Here is an 18296-nt window from a genome sequence, read left to right as displayed (position 1 = left end):
GAATTAACCCTATAGTGCATAATAAAGGAAGATTACGACGAAGAGAGAGGGGGAGACAGGGAGAGTTAGAGAGAGAAAGAGAAGAGAGGTAGGAGCAGGTCGGAGTCGCAGGCACCTCACCCCGGCGAGCCCCACCGTCGACCATGAGAGAGATACAGAGAGGAAGAAGATGATCATGACCAGCCAGAGAGGAAGAAGATTATTACTTTATTACTCCATCCTTCTCAAAACAAGTGTTTCAACACTAGTATAATTTTGCACTAAAGTTAGTACAAAGTTGAGACGTTTATTTTGGAACGGAGGGAGTAGTAGTTATACATATTAGGTATAGAATAGAAGATAGATAGACTAGTGGAGCGCTGGTCCCTGAGCGTGGACGATGAGGTGTGTTAATTTCATCCAGATGTGTGCAAGTGGGAGAGGTCCAGCAATCCTGGAAAGATCGTCACGGGGGAAGAGGGCTCCACACTTGGTCAGGTCGACCAAGGAAGTACACCATTTCAATAGAAAAATAAAAGACAGTACACGGCACGCCTATATAAGCACGCCCATACCAAGGCATTCTGTTAGTCAAGAGCAAGAAAGCTATACCAACACCAAGACCTTAAGCTCCAAGAGCATGGCCCGCATTGCGGCGTTCTTGCTGGTGGCGCTGCTCTCCTTAGACGTGCATCTCGCGCAGTCCGCGTCGTGCCGATCATGCCCGCCGACAAAGCCTTCCCAGCCTCCACCGTGTAAGCACAAGTCTTCACCATCGTCCATACCCTGCCCTCCACCTTCAAAAACTCCCATGCCCTCACCAACACCCACACTCACCCCGGTGACTCCGACGCCGGCACCGACCCCGACTGTCTTCATCCCTCCACCTACAAACACTCCGGCACCCACGCCCATACCGACCTCTGTAACTCCAACATCGGCACCTCCCCCTATGATGCCTCCAATACCAACCCCTATAACTCCGGCGCCGGTACCACCTGCTCTCTCTCCAACACCAACACCGGTGGCCCCAACACCTACACCCGTGATGCCGCCAACACAGACGCCTGTGACACCAACGCCGGCACCGACCCCTGTTTCTCCAACGCCAAACCCGGTGGCCCCAACACCTACCCCTGTGATGCCACCAACACCGACGCCGGCATCGACCCCTTTCTCTCCAACGCCAAGTCCGGTGGCCCCAACACCGACCCATGTGGTTCCGATGCCAGCACCAACCCCTGTCTCTCCAACGCCAACCCCGGTGGCCCCAACACCGGCCCCTGTGATGCCGCCAACACCAACATCGGCGACTCCGATGCCAGCACCGACCCCCGTTTCTCCAACGCCAACCCCGGTGGCCCCAACACCGACTCCTATGATGCCGCCACCACCGACCCCTGTGACTCCGATGCCAGCACCAACCCCTGTCTCTCCAACGCCAATCCCGGTGGCCCCAATACCGACCCCCGTGATGCCGCCAGCACCCACCCCTGTGACTCCGACGCCACCCCAGCCCCGGCCGCAGCGCCGGCTACATCGACCGGCAAGTGCCCCGTGGACACACTAAAGCTGCGTGCGTGCGTGGACGTGCTCAATGGGCTGTTGCACACGGTGATCGGCAGTAGCGCCAGCAATACATGCTGCCCGCTGCTGTCCGGCGTTGCCGATCTCGACGCTGCTCTCTGCCTTTGCACCACCATCAAGGTCAAGGCCCTCAACATCAACCTCATGCTGCCCATCGCCATCGAGGTGCTCGTCAACCAGTGCGGCAAGAGAGTGCCGAAAGACTTCCGCTGCCCTAATTAAGCTCCATCGATTACTATATGTACTATCAGTATCACCTGCATATGAATGCGATACATGCATTAAATTCTCTTGTGTGGTCACACAGGTGACATATCGAAGTGTAATAATCTATATGTACATGGATTTGCAGCTCTGACTCGCTACTTGTGACGGGGAGCTGTGGAGCATGCATACATTGTCTTTGTGTAACAGCGTATCATATAGTAACCGTATAACATGTTACCAATTGTGGTCTTCCATCGGTTTTGTAGTGTGTGTTTTCTTTTTGAAGAACTATGAATAAAATGTCCGTACTGTGTAAAAGAAGTTTTCACATCCACTTGTAACCCATACCAACATACTTGTTGAACCATACGCTTTACAGCATGCAGATTTTCGTGCTGAACATTTTGATATATTATACATTTTTTCCGACATCGTATGCAAAAGTTATAGCCGTTTTACTTTTTCATAACACTTTTTTGCAAAACATGTCCAAACTTAAGTTTTTAAATTTTCCTAACTAGTAGATATAGTAATATAACTACATCTCGAAGTATTTTCTTTTTTGAATTTTTTATCATTTTCTTTTGTTTTTTGTCAAACTGAAATGGCGATACACGGGGGGTAGAGTTTGAGACACGAACCCCTTTACTCCCGGTTTGAGACACGAACCGGGACTAAAGGGTGCGATGCCTTTAGTCCCGGTTCGTGTCTCAAACCGGGACTAAAGGTCTCATTTGAACCGGGACTAATGCCTTTAGCCGCACGAACACATTAGTCCCGGTTCGTAGTGCAACCGGGGCTAATGTGTATCTTGGGCTGTGACCAAAGCCCTGTTTTCTACCAGTGTCCTTTAGTACAGGAAATCCATATGTATGCAAGAGTGAGTACAAAAATACTCAGCAAGCACAATATAGAACATCAGTAAATGAGGAACTCCATGATTTCAGATGGGAACACAAAAATATATCTGAAAGCACAATCTTAGAAAGGCTATAACCATCCCAACAAGAAACCATGCATTTGTAAGAACTTTCTCTTGTAGTGAGCATTCTGGAATGTCCACACAATGCTTTATACCACCGACACTTTCAGATTGAACACGTGTGGCGTCCTCGCCGACCTAGCTCAAGCCCACCAGAATATTCACACCATGCCTTATACCACCGACACTTCGGATTGGACATGTGTGACGTCCTCACCGTCCTAGCTTTCAGAAATATATATCCAGTGGAACATCCGAGCACCCATATAAAAATCACATTGATCATCTGTAACTCCGCGTGAACCCGAATGGGCGCAAGGATATGAAATCAGACAATAAAAATTAACAATGAATGCACACACATTGGTCAACCATATACAACGGGTGTTCGTCATGCACTTTTCTCAAATCAACTATTAGACCGCAGAATTGTCCTCGACTCTTGAAGCTCTCGAACCTATTCGTTAAAACTAATTAAGAAGGCTACTTCAAATACTAATCAACTACAACAGTGTTCATGCCTAACCGTGTATTGGCATCTTTCATATACTTGTAAACATGGATCCATCAGTCTCCATCTCTTTATGTACATAAGAGGCCGAACTAATTTCCAACCTACAGATGCCTAATTCTATTCGTATAGGCAGTTGGGCAGATTGATTCTTATCTAACAGGGACAATTATTCGGACCATTTGGATTGATGTTTGTGCCATGGATATTGCGGATGTCCTTGTTGGACAAGCATCAATCTGCCAAACTGCCTATAAGAATAGAATTAGGCAGCTGTAGGTTGGAAATTCTTTTGGCATGTTATGTACATAAACTAGACTCTGAGAAAAGGACTGATGGATCCATGTTTACAAGTAAATGAAAGATGCCAGTACATGGTTAGGCATACACACTATGTTAAGTGATTAGTATTTGAATTAGCCATCTAAATCATTTTCTAGGAATGGGTTTGAGAGTTTCAAGATTTGAGAAAATTCTACGGTCTAATAGTTGAGTCGAGGCAAGTTCGTGACGAACCCCTGTTTTGTTGGATTGACCATTGTGTGTGCATTCGTTGTTATTTCTTATTGTCTGATTTCGTATCCTTGTGCCCATTCGGGTTCACTCGGAGTTACGGATGATCAATGTGATTTTTATATCGATGCTCAGATGTTCCACGGGATATTTATTTCTGAAAGCCAGGACGGTGAGGACGTCACACATGTCTAATACGAAGTGTCTGTGGTTTAAGCGTGGTGTGAATAATCCGGTGGGCTTGAGCTAGGTCGTTGTGGACGCGACACTTGTTCAATCCGAAAGTATAGGTGGTATAAAGCATTGTGTGGATATTCCGGAATGCTCAATACAAGAGAAAGTTCTTACAAATGCATGGTTTCTGTGCGTTGCAAACGGGAGAGTAAACATTTTTTAGCTGAGCAACTAATTTCATTTCAATTGAATTTTTATTCTGATTTGTCATATTGATACTGTGCACCTACGACCACAAACATGCAATATCTAGGTGGTGCCATTCAACACTGAGGAGGCCAGATCTATAAATTATGTGTCACCGTGGCATGCACCAGATGGAACACAAATTAATATCATACTTATCGGTTCCAATATTAAAGTTTATGACTATCACAAGAATTGTTTGGATATTTTCAAAATAAACATTCATTCACTTCCGATGTTCATGAATTTTTTAAGTGTATGTACATCCTGTTAAAAAATTGTTTGTGTATTCACTAAAAAACAAATGTTCAGTCCATTGGTAAGTACGCGCGTGAATTTCACCAAGAAAAGTTACATACGTAGGTTGTTAGATCATGGTATATGTACAAAGTGAGAACCCGGTGCAAATACAACAAGACGATGGATTATAATAGACTCGCTATAATCATTTACCTAGCTCACACCTTGCCAAACATCACATAACATTGCGTGCCGTGTGTTAACTCGTAATACGGATCCGCGTCCAAAATGAAGACGAATTGTGCTGTATTGATTAAAGTTCAACCATAAATAGCATTTAAAAGTAGTAGACATGTAAAATAGCATCATATTCCGATTCAACAAATTTTTCTAATCAAATTCCACATATAACATGTTAAAATTGGAGTTACGGTTTAAAAGACATGGACATTTACATTTGTGCCCCTAACTCGAATCCACTACTCAGATTTGCCCCTAATTTCGATGCATACTCAAATTTTCCCCTCTGTCGTTAGTTCCCCTTATAGAAATGCCCTTTTGTGTCGTTTCCGTCTGACCAAAGCTCATTGAGTGTGTACTAGACGTTTTAGGGACAACATTGCCCCTGTCTCCTTATGTCATTCACATGCGGGACCCACTATGAAAAATCAAAGGGAAAAACTCTTTCTCTCACCCCCTCTCTCACTCACTTACTTGTGGGGCCAAACTACAAAAATGAATAAAGACTCTCTCTCACCCCTCTCGCACACACTTACAAGTGGGCCAAACAAAAATTATAAAAGTAAAAATAAAACCTTCTCTCTCAGACCCTCTCTCTTCCTGACATGTGGGCCGTGGGCCCACAGTCAAGGTCAACACCGGTCCACACCTGGAACACAAGCCCAGTCTTGAGTTCATGTGCTCGCCGGTATCTCACCGTCGGCTCAAGGTAGGTGGCCGAATGACTGCGGTCGGAGGGCGCGAGGTGCGGGGTAGCTAGACAACGCGCGCCAGTGTGACTGGCGCAGCAGACGTAGGCGGGCCGCTGTACAACCGATTATGTCAAGCTTGATCACGGCGGCGGCTCCGAGCGGGGGGGGGGGGGGGGGGTCCGGGCACGAAATCGAGCAGGGAAAGAGGGAAGTTGGCTCGCATGGTCATAGCGAAGACGACAAGTTGGTCAGGGTGTTGTACGGTTGCTCGGAGATGCCGAATTTAGGAGATGAAGACCGGTGGTCGTGGCGGCAATCGGGGTCCCTGGTATCGCCTAGGGGAGGCTCCCTCCCGAATTAACCCTTTAGTGCATAATAGAGGAAGATTACGAGGAAGAGAGAGGGGGAGACGGGGAGAGTTAGAGAGAGAAAGAGAAGAGAGGTAGGAGCAGGTCGGAGTCGTAGGCACCTCACCCCGGCGAGCCCCACCGTTGACCATGAGAGAGAGACAGAGAGGAAGAAGATGATCACGACCAGCCAGAGAGGAAGAAGATTATTACTTTATTACTCCCTCCTTCTCAAAACAAGTGTTTCAACACTAGTATAATTTTGCACTAAAGTTAGTACAAAGTTGAGACGTTTATTTTGGAATGGAGGGAGTAGTAGTTATACATATTAGGTATAGAATAGAAGATAGATAGACTAGTGGAGCGCTGGTCCCTGAGCGTGGACGATGAGGTGTGTTAATTTCATCCAGACGTGTGCAAGTGGGAGAGGTCCAGCAATCCTGGAAAGATCGTCACGGGGGAAGAGGGCTCCACACTTGGTCAGGTCGACAGAGAAAGTACACCATTTCAATAGAAAAATAAAAGACAGTACACGGCACGCCTATATAAGCATGCCCATACCGAGGCATTCTGTTAGTCAAGAGCAAGAAAGCTATTCCAACACCAAGACCTTAAGCTCCAAGAGCATGGCCCGCATTGCGGCGTTCTTGCTGGTGGCGCTGCTCTCCTTAGCCGTGCATCTCGCGCAGTCCGCGTCGTGCCGATCATGCCCGCCGACAAAGCCTTCCCAGCCTCCACCGTGTAAGCACAAGTCTTCACCATCGTCCATACCCTGCGCTCCACCTTCACAAACTCCCATGCCCTCACCAACACCCACACTCACCCCGGTGACACCGACTCCGGCACCGACCCCGACTGTCTTCATCCCTCCACCTACAAACACTCCGGCACCCACGCCCATACCGACCTCTGTAACTCCAACATCGGCACCGACCCCTATGATGCCTCCAATACCAACCCCTATAACTCCGAAGCCGGTACCAGCTCCTCTCTCTCCAACACCAACACCGGTGGCCCCAACACCTACACCCGTGATGCCGTCAACACAGACGCCTGTGACACCAACGCCGGCACCGACCCCTGTTTCTCCAACGCCAAACCCGGTGGCCCCAACACCTACCCCTGGGATGCCACCAACACCGACGCCGGCATCGACCCCTTTCTCTCCAACGCCAAGTCCGGTGGCCCCAACACCGACCCATGTGGTTCCGATGCCAGCACCAACCCCTGTCTCTCCAACGCCAACCCCGGTGGCCCCAACACCGGCCCCTGTGATGCCGCCAACACCAACATCGGTGACTCCGATGCCAGCACCGACCCCCGTTTCTCCAACGCCAACCCCGGTGGCCCCAACACCGACTCCTATGATGCCGCCAGCACCGACCCCTGTGACTCCGATGCCAGCACCAACCCCTGTCTCTCCAACGCCAATCCCGGTGGCCCCAATATCGACCCCCGTCATGCCGCCAGCACCCACCCCTATGACTCCGACGCCACCCCCAGCCCCGGCCGCAGCGCCGGCTACATCGACCGGCAAGTGCCCCGTGGACACACTAAAGCTGCGTGCGTGCGTGGACGTGCTCAATGGGCTGTTGCACACGGTGATCGGCAGTAGTGCCAGCAATACATGCTGCCCGCTGCTGTCCGGCGTTGCCGATCTCGACGCTGCTCTCTGCCTTTGCACCACCATCAAGGTCAAGGCCCTCAACATCAACCTCATGCTGCCCATCGCCATCGAGGTGCTCGTCAACCAGTGCGGCAAGAGAGTGCCGAAAGACTTCCGCTGCCCTAATTAAGCTCCATCGATTACTATATGTACTATCAGTATCACCTGCATATGAATGCGATACATGCATTAAATTCTCTTGTGTGGTCACACAGGTGACATATCGAAGTGTAATAATCTATATGTACATGGATTTGCAGCTCTGACTCGCTACTTGTGACGGGGAGCTGTGGAGCATGCATACATTGTCTTTGTGTAACAGCGTATCATATAGTAACCGTATAACATGTTACCAATTGTGGTCTTCCATCGGTTTTGTAGTGTGTGTTTTCTTTTTGAAGAACTATGAATAAAATGTCCGTACTGTGTAAAAGAAGTTTTCACATCCACTTGTAACCCATACCAACATACTTGTTGAACCATACGCTTTACAGGATGCGGATTTTCGTGCTGAACATTTTGATATATTATACATTTTTTCCGACATCGTATGCAAAAGTTATAGCCGTTTTACTTTTTCATAACACTTTTTTGCAAAACATGTCCAAACTTAAGTTTTTAAATTTTCCTAACTAGTAGATATAGTAATATAACTGGTTGCATATTTTGTTAGCACCTTTAGGATTGACAAAACCTTCTGGTTGCATCATATACAACTCTTTCTTTAATAAATCCATTAAGGAATGCGGTTTTGTTTATCCATTTGCCAGATTTCATAAAATGCGGAAATTGCTAACATGATTTGGACAGACTTAAGCATAGATACGAGTGAGAAACTCTCATCGTAGTCAACACCTTGAACTTGTCGAAAACCTTTTGCGACAATTCTAGCTTTGTAGATAGCAACACTACTATCAGCGTCCATCTTCCTCTTGAAGATCCATTTAATCTCAATGGCTCGCCGATCATTGGGCAAGTCAATCAAAGTCCATACTTTGTTCTCATACATGGATCCCATCTAAGATTTCATGGCCTCAAGCCATTTTGCGGAATCTGGGCTCATCGTCGCTTCCTCATAGTTCGTAGGTTCGTCATGGTCAAGTAACATGACCTCCAGAACATGATTACCGTACCACTCTGGTGCGGATCTTACTCTGGGTGACCTACGAGGTTCGGTAGTAATTTGATCTGAAGTTTCATGATCATCATCATTAGCTTCCTTACTAATTGGTGTAGGTGTCACGGGAACCGGTTTTTGTGATGAACTACTTTCCAATAAGAGAGCAGGTACAGTTACCTCATCAAGTTCTACTTTCCTCCCACTCACTTCTTTCGAGAGAAACTCCTTCTCTAGAAAGGATCCATTCTTAGCAACGAATGTCTTGCCTTCGGATCTGTGATAGAAGGTGTACCCAACATTTTCATTTTAGGTATCCTATGAAGAGGCACTTCTCCGATTTGGGTTCGAGCTTATCAGGATGAAACTTTTTCTTATAAGCATCGCAACCGCAAACTTTAAGAAACGACAACTTTGGTTTCTTGCCAAACCGCAGTTCATACGGTGTCGTCTCAACGGATTTAGATGTTGCCCTTTTTAACGTGAATGCAACTGTCTCTAATGCATAACCCCAAAACTATAGTGGTAAATCAGTAAGAAACATCATAGATTGCACTATATCCAATAAAGTACGGTTATGACGTTCGGACACACCATTATGCTGTGGTGTTCTAGGTGGCACGAATTTGTGAAACTATTCCACATTGTTTTAATTGAAGACCAAACTCGTAACTCAAATATTCGTCTCCGCGATTAGATCGTAGAAACTTTATTTTCTTGTCACGATGATTTTCCACTTCACTCTGAAACTCTTTGAACTTTTCAAATGTTTCAGACTTATGTTTCATCAAGTAGATATACCCATATCTTCTTAAATCATCTATGAAGGTAAGAAAATAACGATACCCGCCGCGAGCCTCAACACTCATCGGATCGCATACATCAGTATGTATTATTTCCAATAAGTTAGTTGCTCGCTCCATTGTTCCGCAGAACGGAGTCTTAGTCATCATGCCCATAAGGCATGGTTCGCAAGCATCAATTGATTCCAAAATTCCATCAGCATGGAGTTTCTTCACGCGCTTTACATCAATATGACCTAAACGGCAGTGCCACAAATAAGTTGCACTATCATTATTAACTTTGCATCTTTTGGCTTCAATATTATGAATATGTGTATCACCACGATCGTGATCCAACAAACTATTTTCATTGGGTGTATGACCATCGAAGGTTTTATTCATGTAAACAGAACAACAATTATTCTCTGACTTAAAATGAAACCGTATCGCAATAAACATGATCAAATCATATTCATGCTCAACGCAAACGCCAAATAACATTTATTTAGGTTTAACACTAATCCCGAAAGTATAGGGAGGGCGCGATGATGATGATATCAATCTTGGAACTACTTTCAACACACATCGTCACTTCACCCTCAACTAGTCTCTGTTTATTCTGTAACTCCTGTTTCGAGTTACTAATATTTAGCAACCGAACAAGTATCAAATACCCAGGGGCTACTATAAACACTAGTAAGGTACACATCAATAACCTGTATATCAAATATACCCTTGTTTACTTTGCCATCCTTCTTATCCACCAAATATTCAGGGCATTTCCGCTTCCAGTGACCATTTCCTTTGGAGTAGAAGCACTCAGTTTCAGGCTTTAGTCTAGCTTTGGGCTTCTTCACGGAAGTGACAACTTGCTTGCTATTCTACATGAAGTTCCCTTTCTTTCCCTTTGCCCTTTTCTTGAAACTAGTGGTCTTGTTAATCATCAACACTTGATGCTCTTTCTTGATTTCTACCTTCATCGATTTCATCATCATGAAAAGCTCGGGAATCGTTTTGTCATCCCTTGCATACTATAGTTCGTCACGAAGTTCTACTAACTTGGTGATGGTGACTAGAGAATTCTGTCAATCACTATTTTATCTGGAAGATTAACTCCCACTTGATTCAAGCGATTGTAGTACCCAGACAATCTGAGCACATGCTCATTGCCTGAGCTATTCTCCTTCGTCTTTTAGCTATAGAACTTGTTGGAGACTTCATATCTCTCAACTTGGGTATTTGCTTGAAATATTAACTTCAACTCCCAGAACATCTCATATGGTCCATGACGTTCAAAACGTCTTTGAAGTCCCGATTCTAAGCCGTTAAGCATGGTGCACTAAACTATCAAGTAGTCATCATATTGAGCTAGCCAAACGTTCATAACGTTTGCATCTACTCCTGCAATAGGTCTATCACCTAGCGGTGCATCAAGGACATAATTCTTCTGTGCAGCAATGAGGATAAACCTCAGATCACGGACCCAGTCCGCATCATTGCTACTATCATCTTTCAACTTAGTTTTCTCTAGGAACATATCAAAAATAAAACAGGGGAGCTAAACGCGAGCTATTGATCTACAACATAGACATGCTAATACTACCAGGACTAAGTTCATGATAAATTAAAGTTCAATTAATCATATTACTTAAGAACTCCCACTTAGATAGACATCCCTCTAATCCTCTAAGTGATCACGTGATCCATATCAACTAAACCATGTCCGATCATCACGTGAGATGGAGTAGTTTCAATGGTGAACATCACTATGTTGATCATATCTACTATATGATTCACGCTCAACCTTTCGGTCTCAGTGTTCCGAGGCCATATCTGCATATGCTAGGCTCGTCAAGCTTAACCTGAGTATTCCGCGTGTGCAACTGTTTTGCACCCGTTGTATTTGAACGTAGAGCCTATCACACCCGATCATCACGTGGTGTCTCAGCACGAAGAACTTTCGCAACGGTGCATACTCTGGGAGAACACTTATACCTTGAAATTTAGTGAGAGATCATCTTATAATGCTACCGTCGATCTAAGCAAAATAAGATGCATAAAAGATAAACATCACATGCAATCAATATAAGTGATATGATATGGCCATCATCGTCTTGTGCTTGTGATCTCCATCTCCGAAACACCGTCATGATCACCATCGTCACCGGCGCGACACCTTGATCTCCATCGTAGCATCGTTGTCGTCTCACCAACTATTGCTTCTACGACTATCGCTACCGCTTAGTGATAAAGTAAAGCATTACAGGGCGATTGCATTGCATACAATAAAGCGACAACCATATGGCTCCTGCCAGTTGCCGATAACTCGGTTACAAAACATGATCGTCTCATACAATAAAATATAGCATCATGTCTTGACCATATCACATCACAACATGCCCTGCAAAAACAAGTTAGACGTCCTCTACTTTGTTGTTGCAAGTTTTAGGTGGCTGCTACGGGCTGAGCAAGAACCCTTCTTACCTACGCATCAAAACCACAACGATAGTTCGTCAAGTTAGTGATGTTTTAACCTTCTCAAGGACCGGGCGTAGCCACACTCGGTTCAACTAAAGTTGGAGAAACTGACACCCGCCAGCCACTTGTGTGCAAAGCACGTCAGTAGAACCAGTCTCGCGTAAGCGTACGCGTAATGTCGGTTCGGGCCGCTTCATCCAACAATACCGCCGAACCAAAGTATGACATGCTGGTAAGCAGTATGACTTGTATCGCCCACAACTCACTTGTGTTCTACTCGTGCATATAACATCTACGCATAAAACCAGGCTCGGATGCCACTGTTGGGGAATGTAGTAATTTCAAAAAAATCCTACGCACACGCAAGATCATGGTGATGCATAGCAACGAGAGGGGAGAGTGTGTCCACGTACCCTCGTAGACCGAAAGCGGAAGCGTTAGCACAACGCGGTTGATGTAGTCGTACGTCTTCACGATCGACCGATCCAAGTACCGAACGCACGGCACCTCCGAGTTCAGCACACGTTCAGCTCGATGACGTCCCACGAATTCTGATCCAGCAGAGCTTCGAGGGAGAGTTCCGTCAGCACGACGGCGTGATGACGGTGATGATGATGCTACCGATGCAGGGCTTCGCCTAAGCACCGCTACGGTATGATCAAGGTGGATTATGGTGGAGGGGGGCACCGCACACGGCTAAGAGATCTTGAGATCAATTGTTGTGTCTAGAGGTGCCCCCCTGCCCCCGTATATAAAGGAGGGAGGGAGAGGCCGGCCCTAGAGGGGGCGCGCCAAGTGTGGGGAGTCCTACTAGAACTCCCAAGTCCTAGTAGGATTCCCCTTTCCTTTCCGGAGTAGGAGAGAAGGAAAGAGGGGGAGAGGGAGAAGGAAAAGGGGGGTGCACCCCTTGTCCAATTCGGACCAGAGGGGGGGGGGGCGCGCCTCCTTCCTTTTGGCCTCTCTGCTCTATTCCCGTATGGCCCAATAAGGCCTAATACTTCTCCCGGTGAATTCCCGTAACTCCCCGTTACTCCGAAAATACCCGAATCACTCGGAACCTTTCCGATGTCCGAATATAGTCGTCCAATATATCGATCTTTATGTCCCCGATCTCAACCGGGAATCCGAACTATCTTTGGTACATCAAATCACATAAACTCATAATACAATCGTCACCGAAACATTAAGCGTGCGGACCCTACGGGATCGAGAACTATGTAGACATGACTGAGACACGTCTCCGTCCAATAACCAATAGCGGAACCTGGATGCTCATATTGGCTCCCACATATTGTATGAAGATCTTTATCGGTCAAATCGTATAACAACATACGTTGTTCCCTTTGTCATCGGTATGTTACTTGCCCGAGATTCGATCGTCGGTATCTCAATACCTAGTTCAATCTCGTTACTGGCAAGTCTCTTTACTCGTTCGGTAATACATCATCCCGTAACTAACTCATTAGTTACAATGCTTGCAGGGCTTATAGTGATGTGCATTACCGAGTGGGCCCAGAGATACCTCTCCGACAATCGGAGTGACAAATCCTAATCTCGAAATACGCCAACCCAACAAGTACCTCCCGAGACACCTGTAGAGCACCTTTATAATCACCCGGTTACGTTGTGACGTTCGATAGCACATAAAGTGTTCCTCCGGTAAACGGGAGTTGCATAATCTCATAGTCATAGGAACATGTATAAGTCATGAAGAAAGCAATAACAACATACTAAACGATCAAGTGCTAAGCTAACGGAATGGGTCAAGTCAATCACATCATTCTCCTAATGATGTGACCCTGTTAATCAAATGACAACTCATGTCCATGGCTAGGAAACTCAACCATCTTCGATTAACGAGCTAGTCAAGTAGAGGCATACTAGTGACACTCTGTTTGTCTATGTATTCACACATGTATTATGTTTCCGGTTAATACAATTCTAGCATGAATAATAAACATTTATCATGAAATAAGGAAATAAATAATAACTTTATTATTGCCTCTAGGGCATATTTCCTTCAACCGGAAATCCATATGTATGCGAGAGTGAGTACAGTAATACTCAGCAAGCACAATATAGAACATCAGTAAATGAGGAACTCCATGATTTCAGATGGGAACACAAAAATATATCTAAAAGCACAATCTTAGAAAGGCTATAACCATCCGAACAAGAAACCAAGCATTTGTAAGAACTTTCTCTTGTGGTGAGCATTCTGGAATGTCCACACAATGCTTTATACCACCGACACTTTCAGATTGAACACGCATGGCATCCTCACCGACCTAGCTCAAGCCCACCAGATTATCCACACCATGCCTTATACCACCGACACTCCGGATTGGACATGTGTGACGTCCTCACCGTCCAGGCTTTCAGAAATAAATATCTAGTGGAACATCCGAGCATCCATATAAAAATCACATTGAACATCAGTAACTCCGCGTGAACCCAAATGGGCGCCAGGATATGAAATCAGACAATAAAAAATAAAAATGAATGCACACAAAATGTTTAACCATACAGAACGGGTGTTCGTCATGCACCTGCCTCAAATCAACTATTAGACAGCAGAATTGTCCTCGACTCTTGAAGCTCTCGAACCTGTTCGTTAAAAATAATTAAGAAGGCTATTTCGAATACTAATCACTTACAACAGTGTTCATGCCTAACCATGTATTGGCATCTTTCATATACTTGTAAACATGGATCCATCAGTCTCTATCTCTTTATGTAAATAAGAGGCCAAAATAATTTCCAACCTACAGATGCCTAATTCTATTCGTATAGGCAGTTGGGCAGATTGATGCTTATCTAATAGGGACAATTATTTGGACCATTCGGGATGATGTTTGTGCCATGGATATTGCGGATGTCCTTGTTGGAGAAGCATCAATCTTCCAAACTGCCTATAAGAATAGAATTAGGTAGCTGTAGGTTGGAAATTCTTTTTGCATGTTATGTACATAAACTGGACTCTGAGAAAAGGACTGATGGATCCATGTTTATAAGTATATGAAAGATGGCAGTACAGGTTAGGCATACACACTATGTTAAGTGATTAGTATTTGAATTAGCCTTCTAAATATATTTTTACGAATGGGTTTGAGAGTTTCATGAGTCGAGACAATTCTACGGTCTAATAGTTGAGTCGAGGCAAGTGCGTGACGAACCCCTGTTTTGTAGGGTTGACAATTTTTTGTGCATTCGTTGTTATTTGTAATTGTCTGATTTCGTATCCTTGTGCGCATTCGGGTTCACTCGGAGTTACGGATGATCAATGTGATTTTTATATCGATGCTCGGATGTTCCACGGGATATTTATTTCTGAAAGCCAGGACGGTGAGGATGTCACACATGTCTAATACAAAGTGTCTGTGGTTTAAGGCATGCTGTGATTAATCTGGTGGGATTGAGCTAGGTCGTTGTGGACGCGACACTTGTTCAATCCAAAAGTGTAGGTGGTACAAAGCATTGTGTGGATATCCCGGAATGCTCAATACAAGAGAAAGTTCTTACTAATGCATGGTTTCTGTGCATTGCAAACCGGAGAGTAAATATTTTTTAGCTGAGCAACTATTTTCATTTCAATTCAATTTTAATTCTGACTCGTTATATTGATACCGTGCACCTATGACCACAAACATGCCACATCTGCGTGGTGCCATTCAACACTGAGGAGGCCAGATCTATAAATTATGTGTCACTGTCACATGCAGCAGATGGAACACAAATTAATATCTTACTTGTCGATTCCAATATTAAAGTTTATGACTATCACAAGAATTGTTTGGATATTTTGAAAATAAACATTCATTCACTTCCGATGTTCATGAATATTGTAAGTGTATGTACATCCTGTTAAAAAATTGTTTGTGTATTCACTAAAAAACAAATGTTCAGTCCATTGGTAAGTACGCGCGTGGATTTCACCAAGAAAAGTTACATACGTAGGTTGTTAGATCATGGTATATGTACAAAGTGAGAACCCGGTGCAAATACAACAATCCGATAGATTATACTAGACTCACTATACTCATTTACCTAGCTCACTCATTGCCAAACATCACATTACATTGCGTGCCGCATGTTAACTTGTAATACGGATCCGCGTCCAAAATGAAGACGAATTGTGCTGTATTGAATAAGGTTGCACCATAAATAGCATTTAAAAATAGTAGACATGTAAAATAACATCATAATCATATTCCACACATTTTTCTAATCAAATTCCACATATAACATGTTAAAATTGGAGTTACGGTTTAAAAGATATGGACATTTACATTTGTGCCCCTAACTCGAATCCACTACTCAGATTTGCACCTAATTTCGATGCCTAGTCAAATTTTCCCCTCTGTCGTTAGTTCCCCTTATATAAATGCCCTTTTGTGTCGTTTCTGTCTGACCAAAGCTCGTTGAGCGTGTACTAGACGTTTTATGGACATCATTGCCCCTGTCTCCTTATGTCATTCACATGCGGGACCCACTCTGAAAAATCAAAAAAAAACTCTTTCTCTCACCCCCTCTCTCACTCACTTACTTATGGGGCCAAACTAGAAAAAGGAAAAAAGACTCTCTCTCACCCCTCTCTCACACACTTACAAGTGGTCCAAACAAAAATTATAAAAGTAAAAATAAAACCTTCTCTCTCAGACCCTCTCTCTTCCTGACATGTGGGCCATGGGCCCATAGTCAAGGTCAACACCGGTCCACACCTGGAACACAAGCCTGGTCTTGAGTTCATGTGCTCGGCGGTAGCTCACCGTAGGTGGCCGAATGACCGCAGTCGGAGGGCGCGAGGTGCGGGGTAGCTAGACGACGCACGCTAGTGTGACTGGCGCGGCAGACGTAGGCGGGCCGCCGCACAACCGATTCTGTCGAGCTTGATCATGGCGGCGGCTTCGAGCAGGGGGGTCCGGGCACGAAATCGAGCAGGGAAAGAGGGAAGTAGGCTCGCATGGTCATAGCGAAGACGACATGGCGGTCGGGGTGTTGTACGGTTGCTCGGAGAGGCCGAATTTAGAAAATGAAGACCGGTGGTTGTGGCGGCGATCGGGGTCCCAGGTATCGTCTAGGGGAGGCTCCCTCCTGAATTAACCCTATAGTGCATAATAGAGGAAGATTACGAGGAAGAGAGAGAGGGGGAGAGGGGGAGAGTTGGAGAGAGAAAGAGAAGAGAGGTAGGAGCAGGTCGGAGTCGCAGGCACCTCACCCCGGCGAGCCCCACCTTCAACCATGAGAGAGAGACAGAGAGGAAGAAGATGATCATGACCAGCCAGAGAGGAAGAAGATTATTACTTTATTACTCCCTCCTTCTCAAAACAAGTGTTTCAACACTAGTATAATTTTACACTAAAGTTAGTACAAAATTGAGACGTTTATTTTGGCACGGAGGGAGTAGTAGTTATACATATTAGGTATAGAATAGAAGATAGATAGACTAGTGGAGCGCTGGTCCCTGAGCGTGGACGATGAGGTGTGTCAATTTGATGCAGACGTGTGCAAGTGGGAGAGTTCCAGCAATCCTGGAAAGATCGTCACGGGGGAAGAGGGCTCCACACTTGGTCAGGTCGACAAAGAAAGTACACCATTTCAATTGAAAAATAAAAGACAGTACAAGGAACGCCTATATAAGCACGCCCATACCGAGGCATTCTGTTACTCAAGAGCAAGAAAGCTATTCCAACACCGATACCTTAAGCTCTCTTTAGCCGTGCATCTCGCGCAGTCCGCGTCGTGCCGATCATGCCCGCCCACAAAGCCTTCCCAGTCTCCACCGTGTAAGAACAAGACTTCACCATCGTCCATACCCTGCCCTCCACCTTCACAAACTCCCATGCCCTAATCCACACCCACACTCACCCCGGTGATTCCGACGCCGGCACCGACCCCGACTGTCTTCATCCCTCCACCTACAACCACTACGGCACCCACGCCCATACCGACCTCTTTAACTCTAACAGCGGCACCGACCCCTATGATGCCTCCAATACCAACGCCTATAACTCCGACGCCGGTACCAGCTCCTCTCTCTCCAACACCAACACCGGTGGCCCCAACATCTACACCCGTGATGCCGCCAACACAGACGCCTGTGACACCAACGCCGGCACCGACCCCTGTTTGTCCAACGCCAAACCCGGTGTGGCCCCAACACCTACCCCTGTGATGCCGCTAACACCGACGCCGGAATCGACCCCTGTCTCTCCACCGCCAAGTCCGGTGGCCCCAACACCGACCCATGTTGTTCCGACGCCAGCACCAACCCCTGTCTCTCCAACGCCAACCCCGGTGAACCCCAACACCGGCCCCTGTGATGCCGCCAACACCAACATCGGTGACTCCGATGCCAGCACCGACCCCCATTTCTCCAACGCCAACCCCGGTGGCCCCAACACCGACTCCTATGATGCCGCCAACACCGACCCCTGTGACTCGATGCCAACACCGACCCCCGTTTCTCCAACGCCAATCCGGTGGCCCCAACAGCGACCCCCGTGATGCCGCCAGCCCCACCACTGCGACTCCG

General features: G+C 45.9%; 1 protein-coding gene across 1 annotated transcript; it reads left to right on the top strand.

The window, feature by feature from the left end:
- The first annotated feature begins 619 nt into the window (after positions 1-619).
- Positions 620-7827, top strand: LOC123170591 (mucin-2-like). Its single transcript, XM_044588438.1, has 3 exons — positions 620-734; positions 1043-1783; positions 6940-7827. Exons 1-3 carry the CDS (start codon positions 620-622, stop codon positions 7512-7514), a joined length of 1431 nt encoding a protein of 476 aa, XP_044444373.1. The 3' UTR covers positions 7515-7827.
- Positions 7828-18296: the final 10469 nt, after the last annotated feature.

The sequence above is a fragment of the Triticum aestivum genome, chromosome 7D, assembly GCF_018294505.1.
Source record: "Triticum aestivum cultivar Chinese Spring chromosome 7D, IWGSC CS RefSeq v2.1, whole genome shotgun sequence".
In the NCBI taxonomy this organism is placed as follows: domain Eukaryota; kingdom Viridiplantae; phylum Streptophyta; class Magnoliopsida; order Poales; family Poaceae; genus Triticum; species Triticum aestivum.
The sequence above is the reverse complement of the archived record's forward strand: the minus strand, read 5'-3'. Positions and strand labels throughout refer to the sequence as shown.